A 25,775-nucleotide genomic window follows, 5' to 3' on the forward strand; every position below is an offset into this window, starting at 1 on the left:
CCTTCCAGTCTGTCCCAGTGCCCCCCCAGTCTGTCCGAGTGCCCCCCCCAGTCAGTCCCAGTGCCCTCCCAGTCGGTCCTAGTGCGCCCAGTTTCCTAGTCCTCCAGTGTCACCAGGGGGCACTGTGGCTGCCGGAAGTGACGCTCTGCCCGGACTCTATCTCCCTCCCACGGAGAGGAAGTGACGTTTGGGGGTGTCCCTACTGACTTCCGGGAGGGCGGGGTCGCGACGCCGGCCCCCCTCTCACGTGACCAATCATCGGGTGACGTCACGGCGGTGGCGGAAGTGCCGGGAGAGCCCGGGAGAGGCAGAAGGAGCCGGGTGAGGGCCCGGCGGCCGCCCCCGGGGTCATAGAGAGGGGCCGGGGGGGTGCCAGAGGGGCCGGGGTCCGGGGATCATAGAGACGAGGGCGGGGGGGGCTAGAGGGGCCGGTACCGGGATCATAGAGCTGAGGGAGGGGGGCTAGAGGGGCCCGGGGATTATAGAGACGAGCGAGGGGGCGGCTAGAGGGGCCTGGGGGGTATCATAGAGACGAGGGAGGGGGGGCCAGAGGGGCCCGGTACCGGTAGAACCATAGAGAGGCGCGGGCCAGAGCGGCCGGTACCGGGATGACGTAGGGGAAGTGAGAGGGGCCGCGACCATAGAGAAGGCACCGAGGGGGATAGAGGGGACTTCCGGGGAGGGGCCGCCACCGGGGGGGGGGGGGGGGGGGGGGAGGGACCATAGAGTTGTGGGCGCCGAGACCATAGAGAGGGGCCGGGAGGAGGCGCTCTAGGTTTGAACCATCGAGTTGGCGGGAGGACCCGGGGGGACAGTCTAGCCATGAGCAACCATAGAGAGGGAAAAGGGGGGGGGGACACGCTCTGGGCAGCCTGGGGGCGGGGCTTGGGCTCCTCGCCTGGCGATTGGCTGGGCTTCCTGTTGCCATGGCGACGGGGCGGGGCTTGGAGGGGGTTAGGTCCTGCCCTTGGGGGGGTATCGGAGGCCGGGGGGGGGGGGGGCAATTAAATGCCCCAGGGGGTGTGGGGGGGGCAATTAAATGCCCCTGGGGGTGGGGTAAAAAAAATGCCCCTGGGGGGTAAATAAATGCCATTGGGGGTGGGGTGGGGTAAGTAAATGCCCCCCCCGGGGGTAAATAAGTGCCCCTGGGGGCAAATAAATGCCCCTGGGAGGGTTGGGGGTAAATAAGTGTCCCGGGGAGGGGGGGAAATAAATGCCCCGGGGGGTAAATAAATGCCCCTAGGGAGTTGGGGAGGGAAATAGATGCCCCTGGGGGGTCCCCATAGGTATCCCCCCTTGTGTCTGTCCCTCCCCCCCCCTTTTTGTCCCCCCCCCTTTTTGTCCCTCCTCTTCCTCCCTGTCCCCATCTGTGCTCCCTCCCCCTGTCCTTGTCCCACTCATGGCCCCAAATCCGTGTCCCCATGTCCCCCATGTCCCTGTGTCCCCCACATCCCCGTGTCCCCCACGTCCCCGTGTCCACCACATACCTGCGGCCACCATGTCCCCATGTCCACCGTGTCCCCCACGTCCCCATGATCCCCAAAACCCCGTGTCCCCCTGTCCCCATGTCCATGACGTCCCCATGTCCACCCTGTCCCCACATCCCCGTGTCCCAATGTCCCCATGTCCCCCCATGTCCCTCGTGTCCACCCTGTCCCCATGTCCATGACGTCCCCGTGTCCCCACGTCCCCACCTCCCCGTGTCCCCACGTCCCCTGCGCCCCCGTGTCCCTGTGTCCCCCACATCCCCGTGTCCTCCATGTCCTCATGTCCCCACGTCCCCATGTCCCCATGTCCCCTGTGTCCCCCGTGTCCACACTGTCCCCATGTCCATGATGTCCCTATGTCCCCATGTCCCCCCATCCCCGTGTCCCCATGTCCCCCATGTCTCCCATGTCCACCCTGTCCCCATGTCCCCATATCCCCACATCCCCGTGTCCCAATGTCCCCATGTCCCCCATGTCCCCCGTGTCCACCCTGTCCCCATGTCCATGACATCCCCATGTCCCCATGTCCCCCCATCCCCGTGTCCCCATGTCCCCCATGTCCCCGTGTCTACCACTTCCCCGCGTCCCCCACGTCCCGCACGTCTCCCACCTCCCCGTGTCCCCACGTCCCCTGCGCCCCCCGTGTCCCTGTGTCCCCCACATCCCCGTGTCCTCCATGTCCTCATGTCCCCACGTCCCCATGTCCCCATGTCCCCTGTGTCCCCCGTGTCCACACTGTCCCCAAGTCCATGATGTCCCCATGTCCCCACATCCCCGTGTCCCCATGTCCCCCTTGTCCACCCTGTCCACCCTGTCCCCATGTCCCCCCATCCCCATGTCCCCATATCCATGACATCCCCATGTCCCCGTGTCCCCATGTCCCCATGTCCCCGCGTCCCCCACATCCCCACCTCCCCGTGTCCCCACGTCCCCTGCGCCCCCGTGTCCCCCACCTCCCCGCGTCCCCCGCGTCCCCGCGCCCCATCTCCTGCCCCGCCCGTGTCCCCGTCCCCGTCCCCCCCCCACCCCCCTGACGCCCCGTGTCCCACCGTCCTCGTCCCCAGGCGCCGCTGCCACCATGGACCTGCTGTTCGGGCGCCGGAAGACGCCGGAGGAGCTCCTGCGGCAGAACCAGCGGGCGCTGACCCGCGCCATGCGCGAGCTCGACCGCGAGCGCCAGAAGCTCGAGGCGCAGGAGAAGAAAATCATCGTCGACATCAAGAAGATGGCCAAGCAGGGCCAGATGGTGAGGGGGGGGCTGGGGGGGGTCACGGGGACCCTACTGGGGAACGGGGAATGTGGTGGGGGCGTGGAGGACCCCAAAAGACCGCACTCGGGTCATGGGGACCCTACTGGGGACCGGGGAATGTGGTGGGGGTGTGGAGGACCCCAAAAAAACGCAGTGGGGGCCATGGGGACCCTACTGGGGAACGGGGAATGTGGTGGGGGCGTGGAGGACCCCAAAAAAACGCAGTGGGGGCCATGGGGACGCTACTGGGGAATGGGGAACGTGCTGGGGGCGTGGAGGACCCCAAAAAAACACAGTGGGTGCCATAGGAACCCTACTGGGGACTGGGAGGACCACAAGACACCGCAGTGGGGGCCATGGGGACCCTACCGGGGACCAGGGAAGGTAGTGGGGGCGTGGAGGACCCCAAAAGACCGCAGTGGGGATCACGGGGACCCTGCTGGGGACTGGGGAATGTGGTGGGGGTGTGGAGGACCCCAAAAAAATGCAATGGGGTCCATGGGGACCCTACTGGGGTCCATGGGGACCCTACTGGGGAACGGGGAACATGGTGGGGGCGTGGAGGACCCCAAAAAAACACAGTGGGTGCCATAGGAACCCTACTGGGGACTGGGAGGACCACAAGACACCACAGTGGGGGCCACGGGGACCCTACTGGGGACCGGGGAACGTGGTGGGACCACGGAGGGCCCCAAGTGACTGCAGCGGGTACAAGCGGACCAGGAGCCCGCGGAGATGTTGCTGGGCCTGAGGGGACACCGATGGGTCCCTGGAGGTGCCCCCAGGCCTCTTGGGGGGGGGCTTCACGGCCACCCAACGTGTCCCCCCCTCACCCCACCCCACCCCCCACCCCGGCCCGCAGGACGCGGTGAAGATCATGGCCAAGGACCTGGTGCGGACGCGGCGCTACGTGAAGAAGTTCATCACCATGCGGGCCAACGTCCAGGCCGTGTCCCTCAAGATCCAGACCCTCAAGTCCAACAACTCCATGGCCCAGGCCATGAAGGGGGTCACCAAGGCCATGGCCACCATGAACCGCCAGGTGGGTGCCCGCGGGGGGGGGCGTCCTCAAGCTCTTGGGTGGCCACCGAGAGCTCTCCAGGGGTGGCCGTGAGGTTGTCCTTGAACCCGTGGCCACCAAGAGCTCTTCAGAGGTGGCCGTGAGGTTGTCCTTGAGCCCGTGGCCACCAAGAGCTCTTCAGAGGTGGCCGTGAGGTTGTCCTTGAGCCCGTGGCCACCTAGAGCTCTCCGGGGGTGGCCATGAGGATGTCCTTGAGCCCGTGGCCACCAAGAGCTCTCCGGGGGTGGCCGTGAGGATGTCCTTGAGCCCGTGGCCACCAAGAGCTCTTCAGAGGTGGCCATGAGGATGTCCTTGAGCCCGTGGCCACCAAGAGCTCTCCGGGGGTGGCCGTGAGGATGTCCTTGAGCCCGTGGCCACCAAGAGCTCTCCGGGGGTGGCCGTGAGGATGTCCTTGAGCCCGTGGCCACCAAGAGCTCTTCAGAGGTGGCCATGAGGATGTCCTTGAGCCCATGGCCACCAAGATCTCCACAGGTGGGGCCATGAGGATGTCCTTGAACCTGTGACCACTACAAGGTGCCCTGGGGATGTCCCTGAGCCCGTGGCCACCATAAGGTGCTCCATGGGGTTGTCCCCAAGGCTGTGGCCATCGTGGCCTGCCCTGAAGTAGCCACGGGGACGTCTTTGAGAACGTGGCCACCACGAGTTGCTCTGGGGTGGACGCAAGGCTATCCCAAAGATCGTATGGCCACCTCAAGTCGCCCGGGGCTAGCCACGGGGACGGTTGCCCTGGGCTAGCCGTGAGGATGTCCCCAAAGCCGTGGCCACCACCAGCTTCACCGGGGGGGGGGGACACCCCGGTGGCCATGGTCACCGCCGGCTGCTTGGGGCGGCCACGAGGATGTCGGTGGCCGCCACGGGCTGGCGGAGGGCATGCGCCCAAGGCCGCGGCTACCAGGAACCCACTCGCTGTGGCCGCCACGTAGTGGCCCCCCCGCGTCCCCACGTGCCACCAGCTGTGTCCCCCCCCCCCCCCAGCTGAAGCTGCCGCAGATCCAGAAGATCATGATGGAGTTTGAGAAGCAGGCGGAGATCATGGACATGAAGGAGGAGCTGATGAACGACGCCATCGACGACGCCATGGGGGACGAGGACGACGAGGAAGAAAGGTGTGGGGGGGGGGGAAGTATGGCGGGGGGGGACAGAGACGTGGGGACATTGGGGTTGTGGGGGGACACGAGGGGACATTGGGATGGTGGGGGGGGGCACAAGGGGACATTGGGGTCATGAGGGGACATTGGGATCGTGGGGGGACGAGGGGACATTGGGGTTGGGGGGGGGGACACCAGGGGACATTGGGGTTGTGGGGGCGGACACAAAGGGTCATTGGGATCGTGGGGAGGACACGAGGGGACGTTGGGGTCATGGGGGGGACAGGAGGGGACATTGGATTGGGGGGGGCTCAAGGGGACATTGGGATCATGGGGGGACACAAGGGGACATTGGGGGGACAGAGGGGACATTGGATTGGGGGGGGCTCAAGGGGACATTGGGATCATGGGGGGACACAAGGGGACATTGGGGGGGACAGGAGGGGACATTGGGGTCGTGGGGGGGACACGAGGGGACATTGGGGTCATGGGGGGACACGAGGGGACATTGGGGTCGTGGGGGGACACGAGGGGACATTGGGGTCGTGGGGGGACACGAGGGGACATTGGGGTTGTGGGGGGGACACGAGGGGACATTGGGGTCATGGGGGGACACGAGGGGGCATTGGGGTCGTGGGGGGACACGAGGGGACATTGGGGTCATGGGGGGACACGGGGGGACATTGGGGTTGTGGGGGGGACACGAGGGGACATTGGGGTCATGGGACATGGGGTCTGAGACCTGGGGGTGGGACAGGGTGGGATCAGGGGACAATTTGGGGTCCCGGTGTGACCTCTGACCCCCCCCCTTGTCGTCCCCCCCTCCCCCCAGCGACGCGGTGGTGTCCCAGGTGCTGGACGAGCTGGGGCTGACCCTCACCGACGAGCTGGCCAGTGAGTGGGGCAGGGGGGGCCGGGGGGGGGGGATTTGGGGGGGGTTAGGAAGATTTGGGGGGGGGAATGGGGTCAATTTTGGGGTGTTTTGGGGTTTTTAGGGGGCCCAGAGGTGCCCTGGGGAGCGTTTTCGGAGGCTCGGGGGGAGGGCATTTTGGGGGGATTGGGGGGGGGTTTGGGGGGGAGGGGGGGGGGGACACACAATGGGGTGGCGACCCCCTGACCTCTGCCCTTTGCCCCCAGCCCTGCCCCCGCCGGGGGGGTCGCTGGCGGCGGGGGAGGGGCGGGCGGCTGAGGCCGCCGCCGCATTGGCCGACGCCGACGCCGACCTCGAGGAGCGGCTCAAGAACCTGCGCCGGGACTGACTTCTGACCCCTGACCTCCGACCCCTGACCTCTGACCTCCGACCCCCAGTGACCTGTGCCCCCCTCCACCCCGGAGCCGCCCTGCGCTGACCTCTGACCTTTGACCCCTACTTGGTGACCCCCCCCCCTTCCGAGGGCTGACCCTTGACCTCTGGTGACCTCTGACCCACCCCGGGTGACCTTTGACCCTGCCCAAATACCCCACAGGGGGCATCTCCAACACTACAGGGCCTCCCCCCCCCCCCCCGGGGTATTTTCACCCCCCCCGGGGGTATAATTGCCCCCCCCCGGGGAATTGCCCCCCCTTTTCTGGGGTATTTGCCCCCCTCATTTTTTTTTGCCCCCCCCCTTTTTTTGCCCCTTTTCCTCTGGGTTATCGACTTTCTTGGACTATTTGCCCCCTCTCCGGGCCATTTTGCCCCCCCCGGGCCATTTTGCCCCCCCCCTGTGCATTATTTGCCCCCCCACACCCCCCCGGGGGTATTTGCACTCCCTCCTGGGGGATATTTGCCCCCCCCGGCCCCCCCGGATGGGGCAGTCGAGTTGAAACGGGGCAATAAAGGCTGCACGTTGGGACATGCCGCCTCCCCCCGCTGCTTCCTGGGGCCCCCAGTGCCTCCCAGTAAGGGACTGGGAGCACTGGGAGGAGGGGTGGTGTTGGGGGGGGGGGAGGGGGGGATTCTCTGCTGGCTGCTACGGGGTTGGGCACCGGCGGGACCACGGCTCCGTGTCCGACAGCAAGCCACCGAAGAGCACGTTTCCATGCCAAAAAAACAACATTTTGGGGACAACGAAGGCGATGCTGGATGAGCTCGGCAGCCGCGGCCCCGTTTTGGGGCGAAAACTCTTCAAATTGGTGCATCCCAGCCTGCAAAGACTTCTCTTTCCAGGGGGAACCCCCCCCCCCCCATTATTTAGCATCCCTGGCGGATCGGGATTTTGGGTGTGATTTCTGATGCTTTTCTCTTCCGAATGCGCGAACGCAGCGGGTCTGGAGCAGAAAACGAAGATTTTTTTGGTTAAAAAGGAAAAATAGCGATTTACGTGTTTCTTCCAGAAACGACGACTTCTGACTGACGTTTGGGGTGAGATGAGCCGGTTTTGGCACCTGCAAAACCCGGCAATGGGCATTTTGTGCTGCTCGAGGCTGCTGTTTGGGTGCCAATATATGTTTTTCCCACTCGAAATAAAAAAAAACGGCAATAATGCTGAATTTCTGCAAAAAGCAGAAAATTTGCTGTTTTCCCAATAATCGCCAACCCCCTTTAGTTTTTTTTGTTTTTGTTTTTGTTTTTTGCATTTATTTGCACTTCTCTTCCCATTCAGACTTTGATCTTTTCCCGGGCTTGCACGTCCCCGGGAGAGCACGGCCGCCCTAGAAAACACCGCTCCGCTCCAGAAGCGACCCAAAAAGGACCTAAATCACCCCAAAATAACGGGATTTACGTTGCGGTGAGATTGGAGGTTGGAGCAGAGGCAAGGTAGGGAGCGCGCGAGAACGACCTCAGCGCCTGTTGGGGTGTGCGTTGAGCCTGATGGGGGAAGAACCCAGCGGAACCCAAAATGGTTGGTTTTAGCCCCAAAATGGGGACGTTTTTGGGAGCCTTGTCCTGGTGCGAGGACGGGATGGTTTGAGCCATCCGGGTTGGTTTGATGGGATGGGAGGAGGGTGCGTCCATGGGGTTGTTGAAATAAATGTTTCTTTATCAAAAAAATTATGTATTTTATATTTATTTTAAGTATTTATGTATTGCATTTTTTTGTACGTTTCACGTCTTTTGTACATTTTTGCACAAATATGTGTATATTTCATTCGTAGCCCCTGGAGGTGGCTGGCAGGATGCTGACGTACGAGGTATGGCTCTTCGCCAGGCGCATTTTGGGGGCATTTGGGGGAATTTTAAACCATCCTGAAGACTCCAGCTCCCAGAAAATAGTTATTAAAAAAAAAAATCATAATTTTTTTGAAAAAAGGCCGTTTTGAGCAAGCGCTGCGTTGCGTTTCCCGGCCTTCCCCCCCCCCCCCCCCAAGGTAGTTAAAAATTAAAAGCTGTGTCAACACGGGCGGGTGGAATTTTAACCCCGAAAAATGAAAAAAGGTTGGGTCGGGATCCGGCCGTGACCTCCCGGCCCCGGGCGCCGCCGTTGGGGACGTCCTCGACGGGTGACCCCTCCCTCGGTCTTCTCTACAGCCCCGGCTCGTCGCTGCCCTCCTTTTCCTCGTCCAAGGCGGGGCTGATGGAGCTCCTGGATCGCCGCCGGTGGGAAGGAAACTTCTCCAGCACCTCGGTGAGTCCTAGGCCTCGTCCGTCCCTACGTCCTCCAACCCCTTTTCACCCCAAAAACCCAAGAAGCGTTGGCGGGGGCCTTCTTGAGCATTTTCTTGGCCACCTCTGATGGTGCAGGTACGGAGCTGGCCTCATCCCCGGTGGGGAATCTCTTCGTCATCCCCCCCGTCAGCGTTGGAAGGATGGAGGCATCTCGGTTGCATCTTATATGGCCAAAATCCCCCCTTTTTTTTTTTCTTTTTTCTTTTTCTCCCCCTGCAGCCACCGGCTGGAACCTTAACCAGAAGATTGTTGAAGGCAAGGAGAGACCTTCCCACCTGGAATGGGTGGATTTTGACGGCACGCTGCCGGCCGACGCCGTGTCCAACTGGAACAACTACACCAAGACGACGGAGTACGTCTGCTCAACGGAGGTGGACGGTTGCAACACCGGTGCCTACGTCCCCAGCCGGGGCCCGTTTTGCTTCTACCCGTTCTGGGAGTCTGAGCATAAGGCGTCCAACTTCAAGGTGCTGGTCAACAGAGGAAAGCTGGAGGCGTTGCGTTGGGTGGACGACTCCTTCGGCGACGTGCCGGAAAACGCGGTGGAGGGCTGCCCCTCCATTGACATCTACGTCGGCAGGAACCGGTACGGCTTGGGGAAGGTCTCCAAAGACCAGCGGGCTTTCTTCGTGGTGGTGGACCACAAGGAGGTTTGGTTCAAGTGGTACCAAGTCCTGGCCGTCCAGACGGGCCCAGGAGACGTCACCATCTCGGACGTCCGCTACAACACAAGCGAGGCGGTGGGGCGCGGGGAGGACGTCACCCTGACGAAGACCACGGTGAAGAACGAGGGCTGCCGAGGGACGCGGGAAGACGTCACCTTGGAAGAGGCCACCGAGGTGGTGCACGACTGGGAGCTGGACCAGAAGGTCTTCTCCACCGTCCGCGGAGCGTTGCAAGCCGCCCCCTTGGCCTTCAATGGCGTGAACTGGGAGGCCACCAACGTCACCAGAGTCACCTGGGTGGGGCGAGCCACCGCCGGCGAGTACGTTGTCCATACCCGCAAGGTTGAGGTGGAGGTGCGACCCCGTACGACGTGCACGGTGGCCCTGGTGGGACGCCAGCTGGACGGCCGCGTCCCGTTCACCGCACGGTTGACCCGCGACTTCGGCGACGGCCAACCGCACCGCGTGGCCGTGACGGGGGTGGCACGCAGCCGGGCGGTGGTGGACGTCCGGGCCGGCGTCGAGCAGTGCTCGCCCCTCGCTGGTTCCTCGCCGTGCCGATGAGGAAGGTTGGTGCCATGCAAAGCTTTTTTTTTCTTTTTTTCTTCCGATTGGCATCTTTTGAAGCATGCAATTTCTGCCTTTTTTTTTTTTTTCTCGAATAACCTGCCTCTCTCCCCAAAACAATGCAGCAGCAACCTGGAACGCAAAAAAAAATGCGGATTTTTTTTTTTTTTTTGGCCTTCCTTGTGTTTTTCCTGGAATAACCCTCATCCCCCTCCGAACCGACATGGCAGCACCATGCAATGTGGAAAAAAGGCACATTTTGAAGTCTGCATTTTCTGTTTTTTTTTCCCCCAAATAATAATAATAATTCCCCAATTCATCCCTCCCTGAAAAGATGCAACGTGGAGTACGGAAAAATACATTTTTTTGCAGTCTTCACCTTCTATATTTTTCTCAAGTAACCTCCATCTCAAAATGATACGGTAGCAGCCCAGAATGCAGAAAAACGCGTTTCTTGCCATCTCTGTTTTTCCTTTTTTTCTACGATCATTTTCCGCTGTGACGCCGCCGTTGCGTTTTCCTTTTCCCTCCCCTCGTGGTTTTGTGAAAAAAAATGCTCGCAAATCCGACGAACTGAGCCGCGTGGTGTGTTAGGGCGAGATGACGTGCAGGGGTCCGCCCCAAAATGGTTCAAGGTAAGTCGAAAAGTCAACGCGAATCAAAGAGGAGAAGTTGAAGCCTTCCGTCACGTGGGTAGACCGTTGGCCAACCCGTTGGCCAACCCGTTGGCCAACCCGTCTACGAACATTGGCTACCTTCCCCCAAAATCTCTCCTGCCACTTTTATGACGGGCGTGATGTCATTAGGGATGGACTGTCCCTGTGGTCGCTTCGGGTCAGGTGTCCCAGCCGTGTCCCCATGCATGCACGCTGCAACCACCATGCAGTGCTGCAAACACCGCAGTGAGCTGCAACCACCGTGCACGTGCTACAAACGCTGCAGCGTGCCGCAAACCGCCGCGCCGCGAAGGCGACGCCGTGCCGCCAGCACCGCAGCACGCCGCGAGCCACGGGGGACGCCGCGAGCAAACACCGCGCCGTGCCGCCGGCGCCGCGCTGCAAGCCGCGTGCCGCGGCGCGAACGCACCAGGGCACGCGCGGCGCGGTCGCAGGCGGTGCAGCGCGAGCTGCGCGGCCGACGGTTTTCACCCCAACCCCCAATTTCTTGCATTGCCCGCGCCCCCCGTGTGCAACTTCTTGCCCCCGCTCCCTGCAGACGAAGAAGCAGCGGAGCAGGGGCCGCAGAGAAATGGGTGAAACCGTCGTTACAGCGGGGGTGGGGGGTGAGGGGGGGGGCGAACCCGCAGGGAGGAGGCCCCGGGTGTCCACCAAGAGGTCCATGAGGTAGGTCGGTCGTGGAGAGTTAAGGCCCCGGCGAGGAGGTCGCTGGCTGCGGGGGTGACAACGAATAAATAGTTGGGGGGGGGGGGAAAGGGCGATAGGTCCTTGAGTGCTTAATTAGGGTGTCCTGGGGGTGAAGAGGAGGTTGGGGGGGTGTGGAGGGGGTGGGCGAGAGCCTGAAGAACCACGAGGCTGGTGGGGGACATCGACCAGCAGCTCATCTTCATCCCTGTCCATATCGGATCTCTGCTGGGACCAAGAATCGAGTTCTGGAGCCCCCAGGCTCTTGGGGGACATCAACCATCAATCCATCTTCAGCCCTATTCTTGGTGGATCTCCTCTGGGACCAGGGAACCAAGTTCTGGAGCCCCCAGGCTCTTGGGGGACATCAAACATCAGCCCATCTTCACCCTCTATCCGTGGAGGATCTCCTCCGGGATCAGGGAACCAAGTTCTGGAGCCACCAAGATCTTGGGGGGGGGGGCATCAACCACCAGCTCATCTTCATCACCACCTGCTACATCTCAGGATTGCCATGTCCTGGAGCCCCCAGGCTCTTGGGGGACATCAACCACCAGCCCATCTTCACCCTCTATCCGTGGAGGATCTCCTCCAGGACCAGGGAACCAAGTTCTGGAGCCCCCAGGCTCACGGAGGACGTCAACCATCAGCCCATCTTCACCTCCACCTACGTTACATCTCAAGACTGCTGTGTCTTGGAGCCTCCAGGCTCGTGTGGGACATCGACCATCAACCCATCTTCACCCCTGTCCATGGTAGATCTCCACTGGGACCAGGAACCAAGTTCTGGAGCCCCCAGGCTCTCGGAGGACATCAACCACCAACCCGTCTCCATCCCCATCCCCGTTGCCCCATCCAGCCACAGCAGCCACCACGAAACCATCGCCGGACGGCCGCATCCGCTCCACGCGCCCAACCTCTCCAAACCCCCTGGTGGCTGGAAAACCCCATCACCACCTCCTGGGGGCCACCACCAACCCCATCGCCACCTCCTCAGGACCACCACCCCATCCTCTCCCAACCCCACCACCACCTCCTGGTGGACCACCACTGCCACCACCCCATGGGGACCACCGCCACCACCCTATCCTCTCCCAACTCTACCACCTCCTGGTGGACCACCACCACCACCACCCCACGGGGACCACCACCACCACCCCATCCTCTCCCAACTCTACCACCTCCTGGTGGACCACCACCACCACCACCCCACGGGGACCACCACCACCACCCCATCCTCTCCCAACCCCATCACCACCACCTCCTCGGGACCACCGCCACCACCCCATCCTCTCCCACCTCTCCCACCTCCTGGTGGACCACCACCACCCCACGGGGACCACCACCGCCACCCCATCCTCTCCCAACCCCATCACCACCACCTCATTCTCCTCAGGACCACCACCACCACCCCACGGGGACCACCGCCACCACCACCCCATCCTCTCCCAACTCTACCACCTCCTGGTGGAGCCCCACCACCCCAATCCTCTCCCAAACCCATCACCACCACCTCCTCAGGACCGCTGCCACCACCCCATCCTCTCCCAACCCCATCAAGACCTCCTGGTGGACCACCACCACCAGCACCCCACAGGGACCACCACCACCACCCCATCCTCTTCCAACCCCATCACCATCACCTCATTCTCCTCTGGACCACCACCAGCACCCCATGGGGACCACCGCCACCACCCCATCCTCTCCCACCTCTACCACCTCCTGGTGGACCACCACCACCACCCCATCCTCTCCCAACTCTACCACCTCCTGGTGGACCACCACCACCCCATCCTCTCCCAACCCCATCACCACCACCTCCTTGGGACCACCGCCACCACCCCATCCTCTCCCAACCCCATCAAGACCTCCTGGTGGACCACCACCACCACCACCCCATGGGGACCACCACCACCACCCCATCCTCTCCCAACCCCATCACCACCACCTCATTCTCCTCAGGACCACCACCACCACCCCATCCTCTCCCAACTCTACCACCTCCTGGTGGACCACCACCACCCCAATCCTCTCCCAACCCCATCACCACCACCTCCAACACCCCACGGGGACCACCACCACCACCCCATCCTCTCCCAACCCCATCACGACCTCCTGGTGGACCACCACCACCCCATGGGGACCACCACCACCAGCACCCCACGGGGACCACCGCCACCACCCCATCCTCTCCCAACTCTCCCACCTCCTAATGGACCACCACCACCCCAATCCTCTCCCAACCCCATCACCACCACCTCCTCGCGACCACCACCACCACCCCATCCTCTCCCAACCCCATCACCATCACCTCATTCTCCTCAGGACCACCACCACCACCCCATCCACTCCCAACTCTACCACCTCCTGGTGGACCACCACCACCCCAATCCTCTCCCAACCCCATCATGACCTCCTGGTGGACCACCACCACCCCAATCCTCTCCCAACCCCATCACCATCACCTCCAGCACCCCACGGGGACCACCACCACCACCCCATCCTCTCCCAACCCCATCACCACCACCTCCTCAGGACCTCCACCGCCACCCCATCCTCTCCCAACTCTCCCACCTCCTGGTGGACCACCACCACCCCACGGGGACCACCGCCACCACCCCATCCTCTCCTTCCCCCCCACCCCACCCCCTCAATCACTTGTCCCTGGCGGCCGCCCGGGCGTGGATCCGCGTGTGGCGGGCGAGCGACGACTTGTTGCTGAAGCTCTTCCCGCAGTGGGCGCAGGGGAAGGGGCGCTCGCCCGTGTGCGAGCGCCCGTGCACCGTCAGGTCCGCCAGGTACTTGAAGCTCTTGCCGCAGGCCCCGCAGGGGTAGGGCCGCTCCTCGGTGTGCGACCGCCGGTGCATGGTGAGGTTGGACTGCTGGCTGAAGCGCTTGCCGCAGCGGGCGCAGGGGTAGGGCCGCTCGCCCGTGTGCGACCGCTGGTGCTTGTTGAGGTCCGAGGGGTTGGTGAAGGTCTTGCCGCAGGCGCCGCAGCCGTAGGGCCGCTCGCCGGTGTGGAGCCGCCGGTGGGTGGTGAGGGTGGAGAGGTGGCCGAAGCTCTTGCCGCACGAGCCGCAGGCGTAGGGCTTCACCCCGGTGTGGGTCCGCTGGTGGGTCTTGAGGTGGGTCAAGCGCCCGAAGCACTTGCCGCACTCGCCGCACTGGTAGGGGCGCTCCTTGCCGGGCGCCCGTATCGCCCGCGGCGCTTCTCCCTCCGGGCCCTCGGCAGCCTCGGAAGGTCCCCGGGGTGGTGGCCGCCGAGGGGTTGGGGGGGTCCCTTTGGGTCGGTGGGGGGGTCTCGTGGTCTGCGGGGGGGGGTCTGTAGGAAGCGGGTCTTGCGCGCGCCGCCGGGGGGTCTCGGCGCGCCGCGGGGTCTCCGTACGCTGGGGGGAGTCCGTCCGCTGGGGGGTCTTCGTGTGGCGGGGGGTCGCCGTCGGCGGGGGGGTCGCCGTCGGAGGGGGGGTCCTGACCGGGTTCTCCGTCGGCGGGGGGGGTCCTGACGGGGGGGTCAGGCCGGAGGGGGCGGGGGAGGAGGCGCGGAAGGGCTCGGCGGGGGAAATTGGGGTCCTCCTGCTCGCCGCTCGCCACCGTCCGACCTGTGGGGTGGGGAGGGGGAAGAGAAACGGGGGGGGGGCGCATGAGGTTGGGGAGCCCCCCCCAAGGGTGCTCCTCAACACCCTGGGGTCTCCTGCAGCAGCGGCGGAGGTGGTCCGCGTCCCGCCGCCGGGGAGAAAAACCCCAAATCCCCCGGAAAAAAAAACAAATCCCCCGGAAAAAAAAAACCAAATCCCCTGGAAAAAAAAACAAATCCCATGGAAAAACCCCAAATCCCCTGGAAAAAAAACCAAATCCCCTAGAAAAAAAAACAAATCCCCTGGAAAAAAAACAAATCCCCTGGAAAAAAAATCCGAAATCCCCTGGAGAAACCCCAAATCCCCTGGAAAAAAAACCAAATCCCCCGGAAAAAAAAAAAAAATCCCCTGGAAAAAACCCCAAATCTGCTGGAAAAAAAAAACAAATCCCATGGAAAAACACCAGATCCCCTGGAAAAAAATCCCAAATCCCCTGTAAGAAAACCCAAATCCCCCGGAAAAAAAAAAACCAAATCCCCTGGAAAAAAAAACAAAATCCCCTGGAAAAAAAAAAAAAAAAAAACAAAATCCCCTGGAAAAAAAACCAAATCCCCTGGAAAAACCCCAAATCCCTTGGAAAAAAACCCAAATCCCTTGGAAAAAATCCCAAATCCCCTCGAAAACACCCAAATCCCGTGGAAAAAAAACCCAAATCCCATTGGGTGGGGGCCACCTTCTTCTCCCCCTCCTCAATACCCCAAGGGCTTTCCCAGCACCGGGGGGGGCTCTTTTTGGCTGGGGGGGGACACAACCTGAGCTCCCCCCCCCCCATATTTTGGGGGAAAACCCACCCTTTTCCTCCGACCCCGTACCTTTTACCCGCAGGTTCTCTCTCTCGGGGTCGAACTTGACCTTGCTCCGGGGGGGCCGGGGGGGCTCCGGGGGGGGGCTCGGGGGGGCCACGACCACCTCGGGGTGCTCCGCGTCCCCGGGGGCCTCCACCTTGACGCGCACCCTCACCTGCGGGACCCGAGCACAACGGGGGGGGGGCCCCAAAGGTTAGGGGGGGAGGCGACCCTATATTTTTTTTGGGGGGGGGGGGACATCGCAAAGGGGGCGCCGCCCTATATTTTGGGGGGTGTTGCTACCCTAGTTTTTTGGGGGGGGGCATTGCAAAGTGGGGTCTACCCTATATTTTGGGGTCACCGCAAAGGGGGGGGGGCTACCCTATATTTTGGGGGGGGTCATAGCAAAAGGGGTGATTCCCTTAATTTTTGGGGTCACTGCAAAGTGGGGGCTACCCTATATTTTGGGGGGGGCATCGCAAAGGGGGTTCTACTATATATTTTGGGGGGGGCATCACAAAGGGGGTGCTACCCTATATTTTGGGGGGTGTTGCTACCCTATTTTTTGGGGGGGGGCATTGCAAATGGGGTGCCACCCTTTATTTTGGGGGTGTCACGATGGGGTCGCTACCCTTTATTTTGGGGGTGTCACACTGGGATGCTACCCTTTATTTTGGGGGTGTCGCATTGGGGTCACTACCCTTTTTTGGGGGTGTTGCAATGGGGTCGCTACCCTATTTTGGGGGGGGTCACAATGGGGACGCTACCCTTTATTTTGGGGGTGTCACGATGGGGATGCTACCGTTTTTTTGGGGGGCTGTTGGAATGGGGACGCTACCCTTTATTTTGGGGGTGTCACAATGGGGTCACTACTTTTTTTTGGGGGTGTCACACTGGAGTCGCTACCCTTTATTTTTGGGGTATCACGATGGGGTCGCTACCCTATTTTGGGGAGTGTCACAATGGGGCCGCTACCCTTTATTTTGGGGGATTTTCTGTTCAGGGTGCTACCCTTTATTTTGGGGGATGTCACAATGGGGTCACTACCCTATTTTTGGGGTGTCACAATGGGGTCACTACCCTTTATTTTGGGGGTGTCACGATGGGGACCCTGCCCTTTATTTTGGGGGATTTTCTGTTCGGGGTGCTACCCTTTATTTTGGGGGTGTCACACTGGGAATGCTACTCTTTATTTTTGGGGTATCACGATGGGGTCGCCACCCTTTATGTTGGGGGTGTCACACTGGGGACGCTACCCTTTATTTTTGGGGTGTCGCATTGGGGTCGCTACCCTTTTTTTGGGGTGTCGCAATGGGGTCACTACTTTTTTTTGGGGGTGTCACACTGGAGTCGCTACCCTTTATTTTTGGGGTGTTGCAATGGGGTCGCTACCCTTTTTTGGGGTGTCGCAATGGGGTCGCTACCCTATTTCTTGGCCGTCTGCGCCCATTTTTGGGGGGATGATGAAGGCGCCCGCACCCCTTTTTGTGGGAACGAAGGCGCCCGCACCCCTTTTTTTTTTTTTTTGGGGGGGGGGGGGTGTACCACCTCCCCGCTCCCCTCACCTGCCGCTCGCCGCCCCCTCCGTCCCCCCTCCGGGGCTGGAAGCTCTCGGCCAGGGCGACGGCCTGGGCGCAGGATTCGGGGTGCCGGACCCAGACCCAGCTCTGGACGTCCTCGGGGAGGATGCAGAGGAACTGCTCGAGGACCAGCAGCTCCAGCACCTGCTCCTTGCTCAGCGCCTCCGGCCGCAGCCAGCCCCGGCACAGCTCCCGCAGCCTCCGCACCGCGTCCCCGGGCCCCGAGGCCTCCTGGTAGCGGAAGTGCCGAAAGCGGAGGCGCCGCAGCTCCGTCCCGGCTCCCCCCCCGCAAGAAACCGGATCGGTGGGCCCCCAAACCGGATTGACTCCCCCCAGCCGAATCGGCGGCCCCCAAAACCGGATTGACGCCCGCCCCAGCCGAATCGGCGGCCCCCAAAACCGGATTGACGCCTCCCCCAGCTGAATCGGTGCCCCCCAAACCGGATTGACTCCCGCCCCAGCCGAATCGGTGGCCCCCCAAACCGGATTGACTCCCCCAGCCGAATCGGCGGCCCCCAAAACCGGATTGACTCCCCCCAGCCGGATCGGTGCTCCCCCAAGCAGAATTGGTGCCCCTCCCCACCGGATCGGTGGTCCCCAAACCGGATTGACTCCCCCAGCCGAATCGGCGGCCCCCAAAACCGGATTGACGCCCGCCCCAGCCGAATCGGTGCCCCCCCAAACCGGATTGACTCCCCCCCAGCCGAATCGGTGGCCCCCCAGCCGGATTGGTGCTCCCCCAAGCAGAATTGGCGCCCCCAGCCGAATTGGTGCCCCCCAGCTGGCTTGGTGCCCCCCAAACCGGATTGACGCCTCCCCCAGCCGAACCGGTGGCCCCCAAAACCGGATTGACTCCCCCCACAGCCGAATCGGCGGCCCCCAAAACCGGATTGACGCCCGCCCCAGCCGAATCGGTGCCCCCCCAAACCGGATTGACTCCCCCCCCAGCCGAATCGGTGGCCCCCCAGCCGGATTGGTGCTCCCCCAAGCAGAATTGGCGCCCCCCAGCCGAATTGGTGCCCCCCCAGCTGGCTTGGTGCCCCCCAAACCGGATTGACGCCCCCCCAGCCGAATCGGCGGCCCCCAAAACTGGATTGACGCCCCCCCCAGCCGAATCGGTGCTCCCCCAAGCAGGATCAGTGCCCCCCAGCTGGATCGGTGCCCCCCCCAACCGGATTGGTGGCCCCCCAGCCGGATTGACGCCCCCAGCCGAATCGGTGGCCCCCCAAACCGGATTGACTCCCCCAGCCGAATCGGTGCTCCCCCCAGCCGAATTGGCGCCCCCAGCCGGATCGGTGGCCCCCCAAACCGGATTGACTCCCCCAGCTGGATTGGTGGCCCCCCCGTCGAATTGGTGCCCCCCCAAACCGAATTGGTGCTCCCCCCAGCCCGATTGGCGCCCCCCCCCAGCCGAATTGGTGGTCCCCCAAACCGGATTGACGCCCCCCCTGCCGGATCGGTGCCCCCCCCAGCCGGATCGGTGCCCCCCCAGGGTGACGGGAGGGAGGGGGTGGCCCGGCCCCGGCCCCCCGGCTGCAGCAGTCGGCAGCTGGGGCGGCGGGGGGGTCCATGGGGGGGGGATTTGAGATTTGGGGGGGGAGGGATTTGGGGGGGACTTGGGGGGGATTTGGGATTGGGGGTGGGATTTGGGATTGGGGGGGATTTGGGGGTGGGGGGACTTGGAGGGGGGATTTGGGGGTGGGGGGGGATTTCGGGGGCGTGGAATTTGGGGGGTAGAATTTAGGGGGAGATTTCGGGGGGGGGAAATCGGGGAACGGGGGGGTTGGAATTTGGGGGGGTGGGGGGGGGGGGGGTGGAATTTGGGGGGGGGGGGGGGTTGTTGGCAAGCGGCCAGAGAAGTGGGGGCTCTGTGGGAGAGAAGAGAGGGGGAGGCTCAGCAAAGTGCCCCCCCCCCCCCCAGCACCACGAAATATTCCTGCCCCCCCTCCCCCCCCCCAAGACCCCAACGGACCCCCCAGCCTTGCAAAAAACCTCGGGAGCCCCCCCCCCATCGAACCAAGCAATTTCCCCCCCGAACCAAGAAAATGCCCCCCCCCGGGGACCATGCGACCCCCCCCCAGCCTTTTAATCCCCCCCCCCCCAACCAAACCAATCCCCCCCCCCCCAGCTTTTGCAATGCCCCCCCGGCCCATGCAAACCCTTCCAGAGCCCCCCCCCGGCCCCAGAGCCCCCCCCCCGGCCTCGTAGCCCCCCCCGAACCTGGTGGCCCCCCCCCGGATCTGGTAGCCCCCCCCCCGGCCCCGTAGCCCATCCCCCGGCTCCACAGCCCCCCCCTCGGCCCCGGTGGCCCCCCCGGCCCCGGTAGCCCCCCCGTCCCCAAAGCCTCCCCCCCGGCCTCGTAGAACCCCCCCGGACTTGGTGGCCCCCCCCCGAACCCGGTAGCCCCCCGAACCTGGTGGCCCCTCCCCGGCCCCGCAGCCCGCCCCCCCCAGGCCCCGTAGACCCCCCCCCCCAAACTGATGCCCCCCCCGAACCCCGTAGCCCCCCCGGACCTGGTGGCCCCCCTCGATCCCGGTAGCCCCCCGAACCTGGTGGCCCCTCCCCGGCCCCGTAGCCCCCCCAGGCCCCGTAGACCCCCCCCCCACCCCGAACCCGGTAGCCCCCGGACCTGGTGGCCCCCCCCGGACCTGGTGGCCCCCCCCCGAACCTGGTAGCCCCCCGAACCCGGTAGCCCCCCCCGAACCTGGTGGCCCCCTCCCCGGCCCCGTTGCCCGCCCCCCAGACCCCGTCCAGCCCCCTCCCCCGAACCCGGTAGCCCCCGAACCCGGTAGCCCCCCCCCCCGAACCCGGTGGCCCCCCCTCGAACCCGGTAGCCCCCCCCCAACCTGCTAGCCCCCCCCCGAACCCGGTAGCCCCCCGGACCTGGTAGCCCCGCCGCCTCGCCCCGCTCGCCGACACAAAGGGCCGGAGCGGCCGGGCCCGGCCCCGCAGCGCCCCCCCCCCGAATTATTCCCCCCCCCCCCCACCGGAACACCCCCCCCCCCAACCGGAATTTGCCCCCCCCCCCGCCCCCCCCCATCCGCCGGCGTCACTCAGGGACCGGCCTTAACCCTATAGAGCCCGGAGACGGCGGCGGGGAGGAAGGGGTTAATTTTTTTGGGGGGGGGGGCTCGGGGACCCCCCCCCAAAAAAAAAAAAATTACAAAAAATCCAGAAAAGGGAAAAAAAAAAAAAATAATTTTTTTTATTCGGAAGTGGAGGAGGGGGCGTGGGGGGGGGGGGGCACGGCCCTGGACCCCCCCCCCAAAATGCCCCCCCCATAAAAAACGTGGGTGCCCCCAAAACTGGAACTCCCCCCCCATTGCCCCCCCACCCCCCGCACCCCCTAAATTGCCCCCATTGCCCCCCCACCCTCCATGCACCCCAAAACTGGACCCCCCCACCCCCTGTGCCCCCCCAAATTGCCCCCCCCCCCGCACCCCCAAATTGCCCCCCCATACCCCTATTGCCCCCCCCACCCCCCTGCACCCCCCCCCCCCCCAAAATTGCCCCCACCCCCATTCCTATGCACCCCCAAACTGGACCCCCCCACCCCCAAATTGTTCCCCCACCCCCTGCCCCCCCAAACTGGACCCCCCCCCCAAAAAAATTGCCCCCCCCATACCCCTATTGCCCCCCCCCCACCCCCTGCACCCCCCCAAAAAGCCCCCGAAGCTCCCCATTGGCCCGCCGAGCCGTCAATCACCCTGCGCCCCGCCCAGCGGCAGGGGGCGGGAGTGGCAGCTCGGCGGGCCAATGGCCGGGCGGCACGGGGACAAGGGGCGGGGCCAAGTGGAGAGCAGGGGAGCGGGGGGGGGCTGGGCACTGCGCTGGGTGCCCCCCACCCATGGGTGCTGAATGAGGGTGCCCCCCCCACCCATGGGTGCCGAAAGAGGGTGCCCCCCCCCCCACCCATGGGTGCTGAATGAGGGTGCCCCCCCCCATGGGTGCCGAAAGAGGGTGCCCCCCCCACCCATGGGTGCCCCCCACACCTACAGGAGATGCACAGGGACCACCCACCCCCCACCCATGGGTGCTGCACGGGGTGCGGTGTGTGTGCTGGGTGCTGCTCGTGGTGCCCCCCCACCCATGGGTGCCCCCCCACCTATAGGCGATGCATAGGGATACCACCCCCACCCCCACCGCCACCCATGGGTGCTGCATAAGGGTGCCCCCCCCACCCATGGGTGCTGCCCGGGGTGTGGGTGGTGTACTGGGTGCTGAGTGTGGTGCTCCCCACCCATGGGTGCTGAGTGAGGGTGCCCCCCAACCATGGGTGCTGCACGGGGTGGGGGGGGGTGCTGGGTGCTGCTCGTGGTGCCCTCCCCCCCCATGGGTGCCCCCCACCTATAGGCAATAAATAGGGAGATAGCCCCCCCCCCCCGCCACCCATGGGTGCTGGGTGCTGAATGAGGGTGCCCCCCCACCCATGGGTGCTGCACGGGGTGTGTGTGTGTGTGTGCTGCTCGTGGTGCCCCCCCACCCATGGGTGCCCCCCCCACCTATAGGCGATGCACAGGGACACCCCACCCCCCACCCATGGGTGCTGGGTGCTGCATAAGGGTGCCCCCCCACCCATGGGTGCTGCACGGGGTGGGGGTGTGCTGGGTGCTGCACGTGGTGCCCCCCACCCATGGGTGCCCCCCCACCTATAGGCGATGCACAGGGAGACTCCACCCCCACCCATGGGTGCTGGGTGCTGCATAAGGGTGCCTCCACCCACCCCACCCATGGGTGCTGCACGGGATGTGTGTGTGGGGGGGTGCTGGGTGCTGCTCGTGGTGCCCTCCCCCCCCCAGGTGCCCCCCCACCTATAGGCAATAAATAGGGAGATAGCCCCCCCCCCGCCACCCATGGGTGCTCGGTGCCGAATGAGGGTGCCCCCACCCATGGGTGCTGCACGGGGTGGGGGTGGGGGTGTGCTGGGTGCTGCTCGTGGTGCCCCCCCACCCATGGGTGCCCCCCCCACACCTATAGGCGATGCACAGGGACCACCCCACCCCCATGGGTGCTGGGTGCTGCATAAGGGTGCCCCCCCCCCCCACCCATGGGTGCCCCCCCGCCCCACCTATAGGCGATGCACAGGGAGATCGGGTCTTCATTTGGGGGGGGGGGGGGTCCCAGATGGGGTTTTCATTTGGGGGTCCCCAGGATGGGGTCTTCTTTTGGGGGGGGGTCCCCAAAATTCGGTCTTCATTGGGGGGGGGGGGGTCCAAAATTGGATTTTTATTGGGGGGGGGGTCCCCATATGGGGTCTTCGTTTGGGGGGATCCCAAGATCAGGCCTTCGTTTGGGGTTTTATTTGGGGGGGGGTCCCCGATTTCCAAAATGGGGGGGCCAACATGGGGGGGGGGGCATTGGGGGGGGGGGGGTCACGGTCTCACTTTGGGGGGTCCCCAACCCACCTCCCCCCCCGTTTGGCCCCGAACAGAGCCGATAACCGAGAAGGGGGCGTGGGGGGGGCATTTTTTGGGGGGGGGTCCCCGATTTCCAAAATGGGGGGGGGGGGGTCAAAATGGGATCGGGGGGTGGGGGGCATTGGGGGGGGTTAAGGTCGCACTTTGGGGGGGTCCCCAGCCCACCTGCCCCCCCCGTTTAGGCCCTGAACACCAATGACCCAGAAGGGGGTGGGGGGGGGAGCATTTTTGGGGGGGGGGGTCCCCGATTTCCAAAATGGGGGGGGGGGCCAACATGGGGGGGCATTGGGGGGGGGGTCACGGTCTCACTTTGGGGGTCCCCAACCCACCCCCCCCCCGTTTAGGCCCCGAACAGAGCCGATAACTGAGAAGGGGGCGTGGGGGGGGGGCATTTTTTGGGGGGGGGTCCCCGATTTCCAAAATGGGGGGGGGCAACATGCGGTGGGGGGGGCATTGGGGGGGGGGGTCCCGGTCTCACTTTGGGGGTCCCCAACCCCCCCCGTTTAGGCCCCGAACAGAGCCGATAACAGAAGCGGGTCTCGGGGAGGGGGGGGGATGTCCCCGGGGGGGTCCCCGCTTATTTTTTTTTTATTGCCCCCCGAACCCCCGGGGCCCCGCAGAAAGCCGGCCCCAGGCCGGCCACGGTGCAGTCGGCGGCGGCCATGGGGCAGCGGGCGCAGCGGCAGCTCAGCGCCACCGGCACGGCCACGGCGGGGTCGGTGCCGGGGGCACCCCCAGCAGCCACCGCTCGTAGCGGACCCCCCGTAGGTGCAGGAGGCCTGGGGGGGGGCGCCCAGGGGGCTGCGGTACACCGGTTCCTATGGGGGGGGGGGGGGGGGGGGGGGGTCAGGATCTTCGTCGATGCGCCCCCAAAAAAATGAGCCCCCCACCCCAAAAATGAGCCCCCCACCCCAAAAATGAGCCCCCAAAAAAAAATGAGCCCCCCACACCCCAAAATGAGCCCCCCCGAAACGAGCCCCCCAACGAAATGAGCCCCCCCCAAAAAAATGAGCCCCCCACACCCCGAAATGACCCCCCCCCACGAAATGAGCCCCCCCCCCAAAATGAGACCCCCCACAGGAAATGAGCCCCCACACCATGAAATGAGCCCCCCAAAAAAATGAGCCCCCCAAAAAAATGAGCGCCCCACACGAAATGAGCCCCCACCACGAAAAGAGCCCCCCCCACGAAATGCCCCCCCACACACGAAATGAGCCCCCCCCCAAAATGAGGCCCCCCAACAAAATGAGACCCCCCCACACGAAATGACCCCCCCCCAAACGACCCCCCCGAAATGAGGCCCCCCACACCCCGAAATGAGCCCCCAAAACATGAGCCCCCCAACAAAATGAGCCCCCCCACGAAATGAGCCCCCCCAAAAAAGTGAGCCCCCCCAACAAAGTGAGCCCCCCCACGCCCCGAAATGACCCCCCCAACAAAATGAGCCCCCCCAACAAAATGAGCCCCCCCCCCCCAAAATGAGCCCCCCCCCAAAATGAGCCCCCCCCCCAACAAAGTGAGCCCCCCACACCCTGGAATGACCCCCCCCCCCCAAAATGAGCCCCCCAACACAGTGAGCCCCCCACACCCCAAAATGAGCCCCCCCCCCCCACGAAATGACCCCCCCAACGAAATGAGCCCCCCCCCACGAAATGACCCCCCCCGTGTCCCCATACCCCCCCCCCCAACACCCCCTAACCCCATCCCCAGGCCCCCCCCATAACCCCCCCCACCCCATATAACCCCCCCAGCCCCCGGGCCCCCCATCTACGCCCCCCCGCACCCCATGTGCCCCCCCGTGCCCCCCCCCGTACTCCCCCCCCGTGTGTGCCCCCCCCACCCCCTATAACACCCCCAACCCCATCCCAGGCCCCCCCCCATAACCCCCCCACCCCATATAACCCCCCCAGCCCCCGGGCCCCCCACCTATGCCCCCCCGCCCCCCCGCGCCCCCCGTGCCCCCCCCGTGCCCCCCCCCACCCCCTATAACCCCCCTTACCCCCCCAACCCCATCCCCACACCCCATATAACCCCCCCAGCCCCCGGGCCCCCATCTACGCCCCCCGGGCCCCCATCTACGCCCCCCGTGCCCCCCCCGTGCCCCCCCCCGTACCCGGGTCCGGCAGTACCCCCGCAGGCCGTGGTGGTGACGGCCAGGCACTGGGGGCACCCGTCCTTCTCCACCGCCACCGTCACGTTGACGGGGCGACAGGGGGGCGACCCCCCCGAGCGAAGGGCCCCCCCCCCCCCGGCAACAGCGGGGGAAGCGGCCGGAGGGTGCCCCCCCCCCGCCGGGGGGGGGGGCCCCAAAAGCGCCACCAGGAACAAGACCTGGGGGGGGGGAGCGGGAGGGGGGGGGGGGGGGGGGCTGCCCCTATAGCCCCCCCCCATCCCATAACCCCCCCACACCCCGTGCCCCCCCCCCCCACTCCGTGGACCCCCCCGCCCCATAAACGCGCCCCCCGCCCCATAAACCCCCCTCATCCCATACCCCCCCCCGGCCCCATAACCCCATAACCCCCCGCCCCATGGCCCCCCCCCGACCCCATAGCCCCCCCGCCCCATAACTGCCCCCCACCCCACAACTGCCCTACAGCCATATGGGGCTTAACCCCCCGAACACCCCCCACCCCATAACCCCCCCACCCCAGAACCGCCCCCCGCCCCATAACTCCCCCTATAACCCCCCACCCCATAACCACCCCCCAGCCCCATAACCCCCCCGACCCCATAACCCCCCCAAGCCCCATAACCCCCCCAAGCCCCATAACCCCCCCCAAGCCCCATAACCACCCCCGACCCCATAACCACCCCCGACCCCATAACCCCCCCGACCCCATAACCCCCCCAGCCCCCTAACCCCCCCACCCCATAACCCCCCCAGCCCCATATGGGGGGGGCGCTGCCCCCCGCTCACCTGCGCTCCCCCCATGGCGCTGTGGGGCCGGCAGCAGCCTCTGGGGGGGGGGGCGAGGGGGGCGCCCCTTATGCCCCCCGCTGCCACCCACGGGTGCTGGGGGGGGGGGGGGCACAAGGCCGGGGGGGGGGCACAAGGCCGGGGGGGCCTTGAGCCCCCGCTTGGCCCTGAGCTGGGAAAGGGGGGCGGGGGGGGGGGTTGGGCCCTACGGGGCGCATGCGCGGCCTCGGTGCCCCCCCCCCCAAAAGCCCCCCCCCCCCGAGGTATCCCATAATGCCCTGGGCCAGCGCGTGACCCCCCCCTATTTATAGCCAAGGGAATTCCCCCCGCCTTGGGAACTTGGCCGGGGGGGGG

The 25,775-nt window shown here is 64.9% G+C and overlaps 3 protein-coding genes across 3 annotated transcripts; 2 read left to right on the forward strand and 1 right to left on the reverse strand.

Annotated features, from left to right (window-relative positions):
* The first annotated feature begins 166 nt into the window (after window positions 1-166).
* Window positions 167-7,375, forward strand: LOC136788657 (charged multivesicular body protein 2a). The gene is made up of 6 exons (XM_066987291.1): window positions 167-321; window positions 2,552-2,733; window positions 3,599-3,778; window positions 4,793-4,923; window positions 5,738-5,799; window positions 6,043-7,375. The coding sequence occupies exons 2-6, from the start codon at window positions 2,566-2,568 to the stop codon at window positions 6,162-6,164; spliced, it is 663 nt and encodes a 220-aa protein (XP_066843392.1). The 5' UTR covers window positions 167-321; window positions 2,552-2,565; the 3' UTR covers window positions 6,165-7,375.
* LOC106049617 (natterin-3) lies at window positions 7,109-10,295 on the forward strand. The gene is made up of 5 exons (XM_013201987.3): window positions 7,109-7,249; window positions 7,491-7,645; window positions 7,984-8,019; window positions 8,357-8,453; window positions 8,714-10,295. Exons 3-5 carry the CDS (start codon window positions 8,005-8,007, stop codon window positions 9,721-9,723), a joined length of 1,122 nt encoding a protein of 373 aa, XP_013057441.3. The 5' UTR covers window positions 7,109-7,249; window positions 7,491-7,645; window positions 7,984-8,004; the 3' UTR covers window positions 9,724-10,295.
* Window positions 10,296-13,741: 3,446 nt separating this feature from the next.
* Window positions 13,742-25,522, reverse strand: LOC136788587 (zinc finger and SCAN domain-containing protein 22-like). The gene is given in 11 exon segments (XM_066987149.1): window positions 13,742-14,539; window positions 14,541-14,686; window positions 15,535-15,682; window positions 17,073-17,821; window positions 19,566-19,583; window positions 23,108-23,236; window positions 23,239-23,262; window positions 23,265-23,322; window positions 24,618-24,637; window positions 24,640-24,835; window positions 25,422-25,522. Coding segments are annotated over 11 exon segments (2,301 nt in total). The 5' UTR covers window positions 25,437-25,522.
* Window positions 25,523-25,775: the final 253 nt, after the last annotated feature.

The sequence above is a fragment of the Anser cygnoides genome, chromosome W (assembly GCF_040182565.1).
Source record: "Anser cygnoides isolate HZ-2024a breed goose chromosome W, Taihu_goose_T2T_genome, whole genome shotgun sequence".
NCBI classification, from domain to species: Eukaryota; Metazoa; Chordata; class Aves; order Anseriformes; family Anatidae; genus Anser; species Anser cygnoides.

Bases quoted from the DNA above. Each gene is read 5' to 3' on its own strand.
- LOC106049617 (XM_013201987.3), top strand. The intron at 8,454-8,713 runs GTGAGTCCTAGG...CTCCCCCTGCAG, and splicing joins GAAACTTCTCCAGCACCTCG to CCACCGGCTGGAACCTTAAC.
- LOC136788657 (XM_066987291.1), top strand. From the start codon at position 2,566: ATGGACCTGCTGTTCGGGCGCCGGAAGACGCCGGAGGAGCTCCTGCGG. The intron at 3,779-4,792 runs GTGGGTGCCCGC...CCCCCCCCCCAG, and splicing joins TGGCCACCATGAACCGCCAG to CTGAAGCTGCCGCAGATCCA. The intron at 5,800-6,042 runs GTGAGTGGGGCA...CTTTGCCCCCAG, and splicing joins CCTCACCGACGAGCTGGCCA to CCCTGCCCCCGCCGGGGGGG.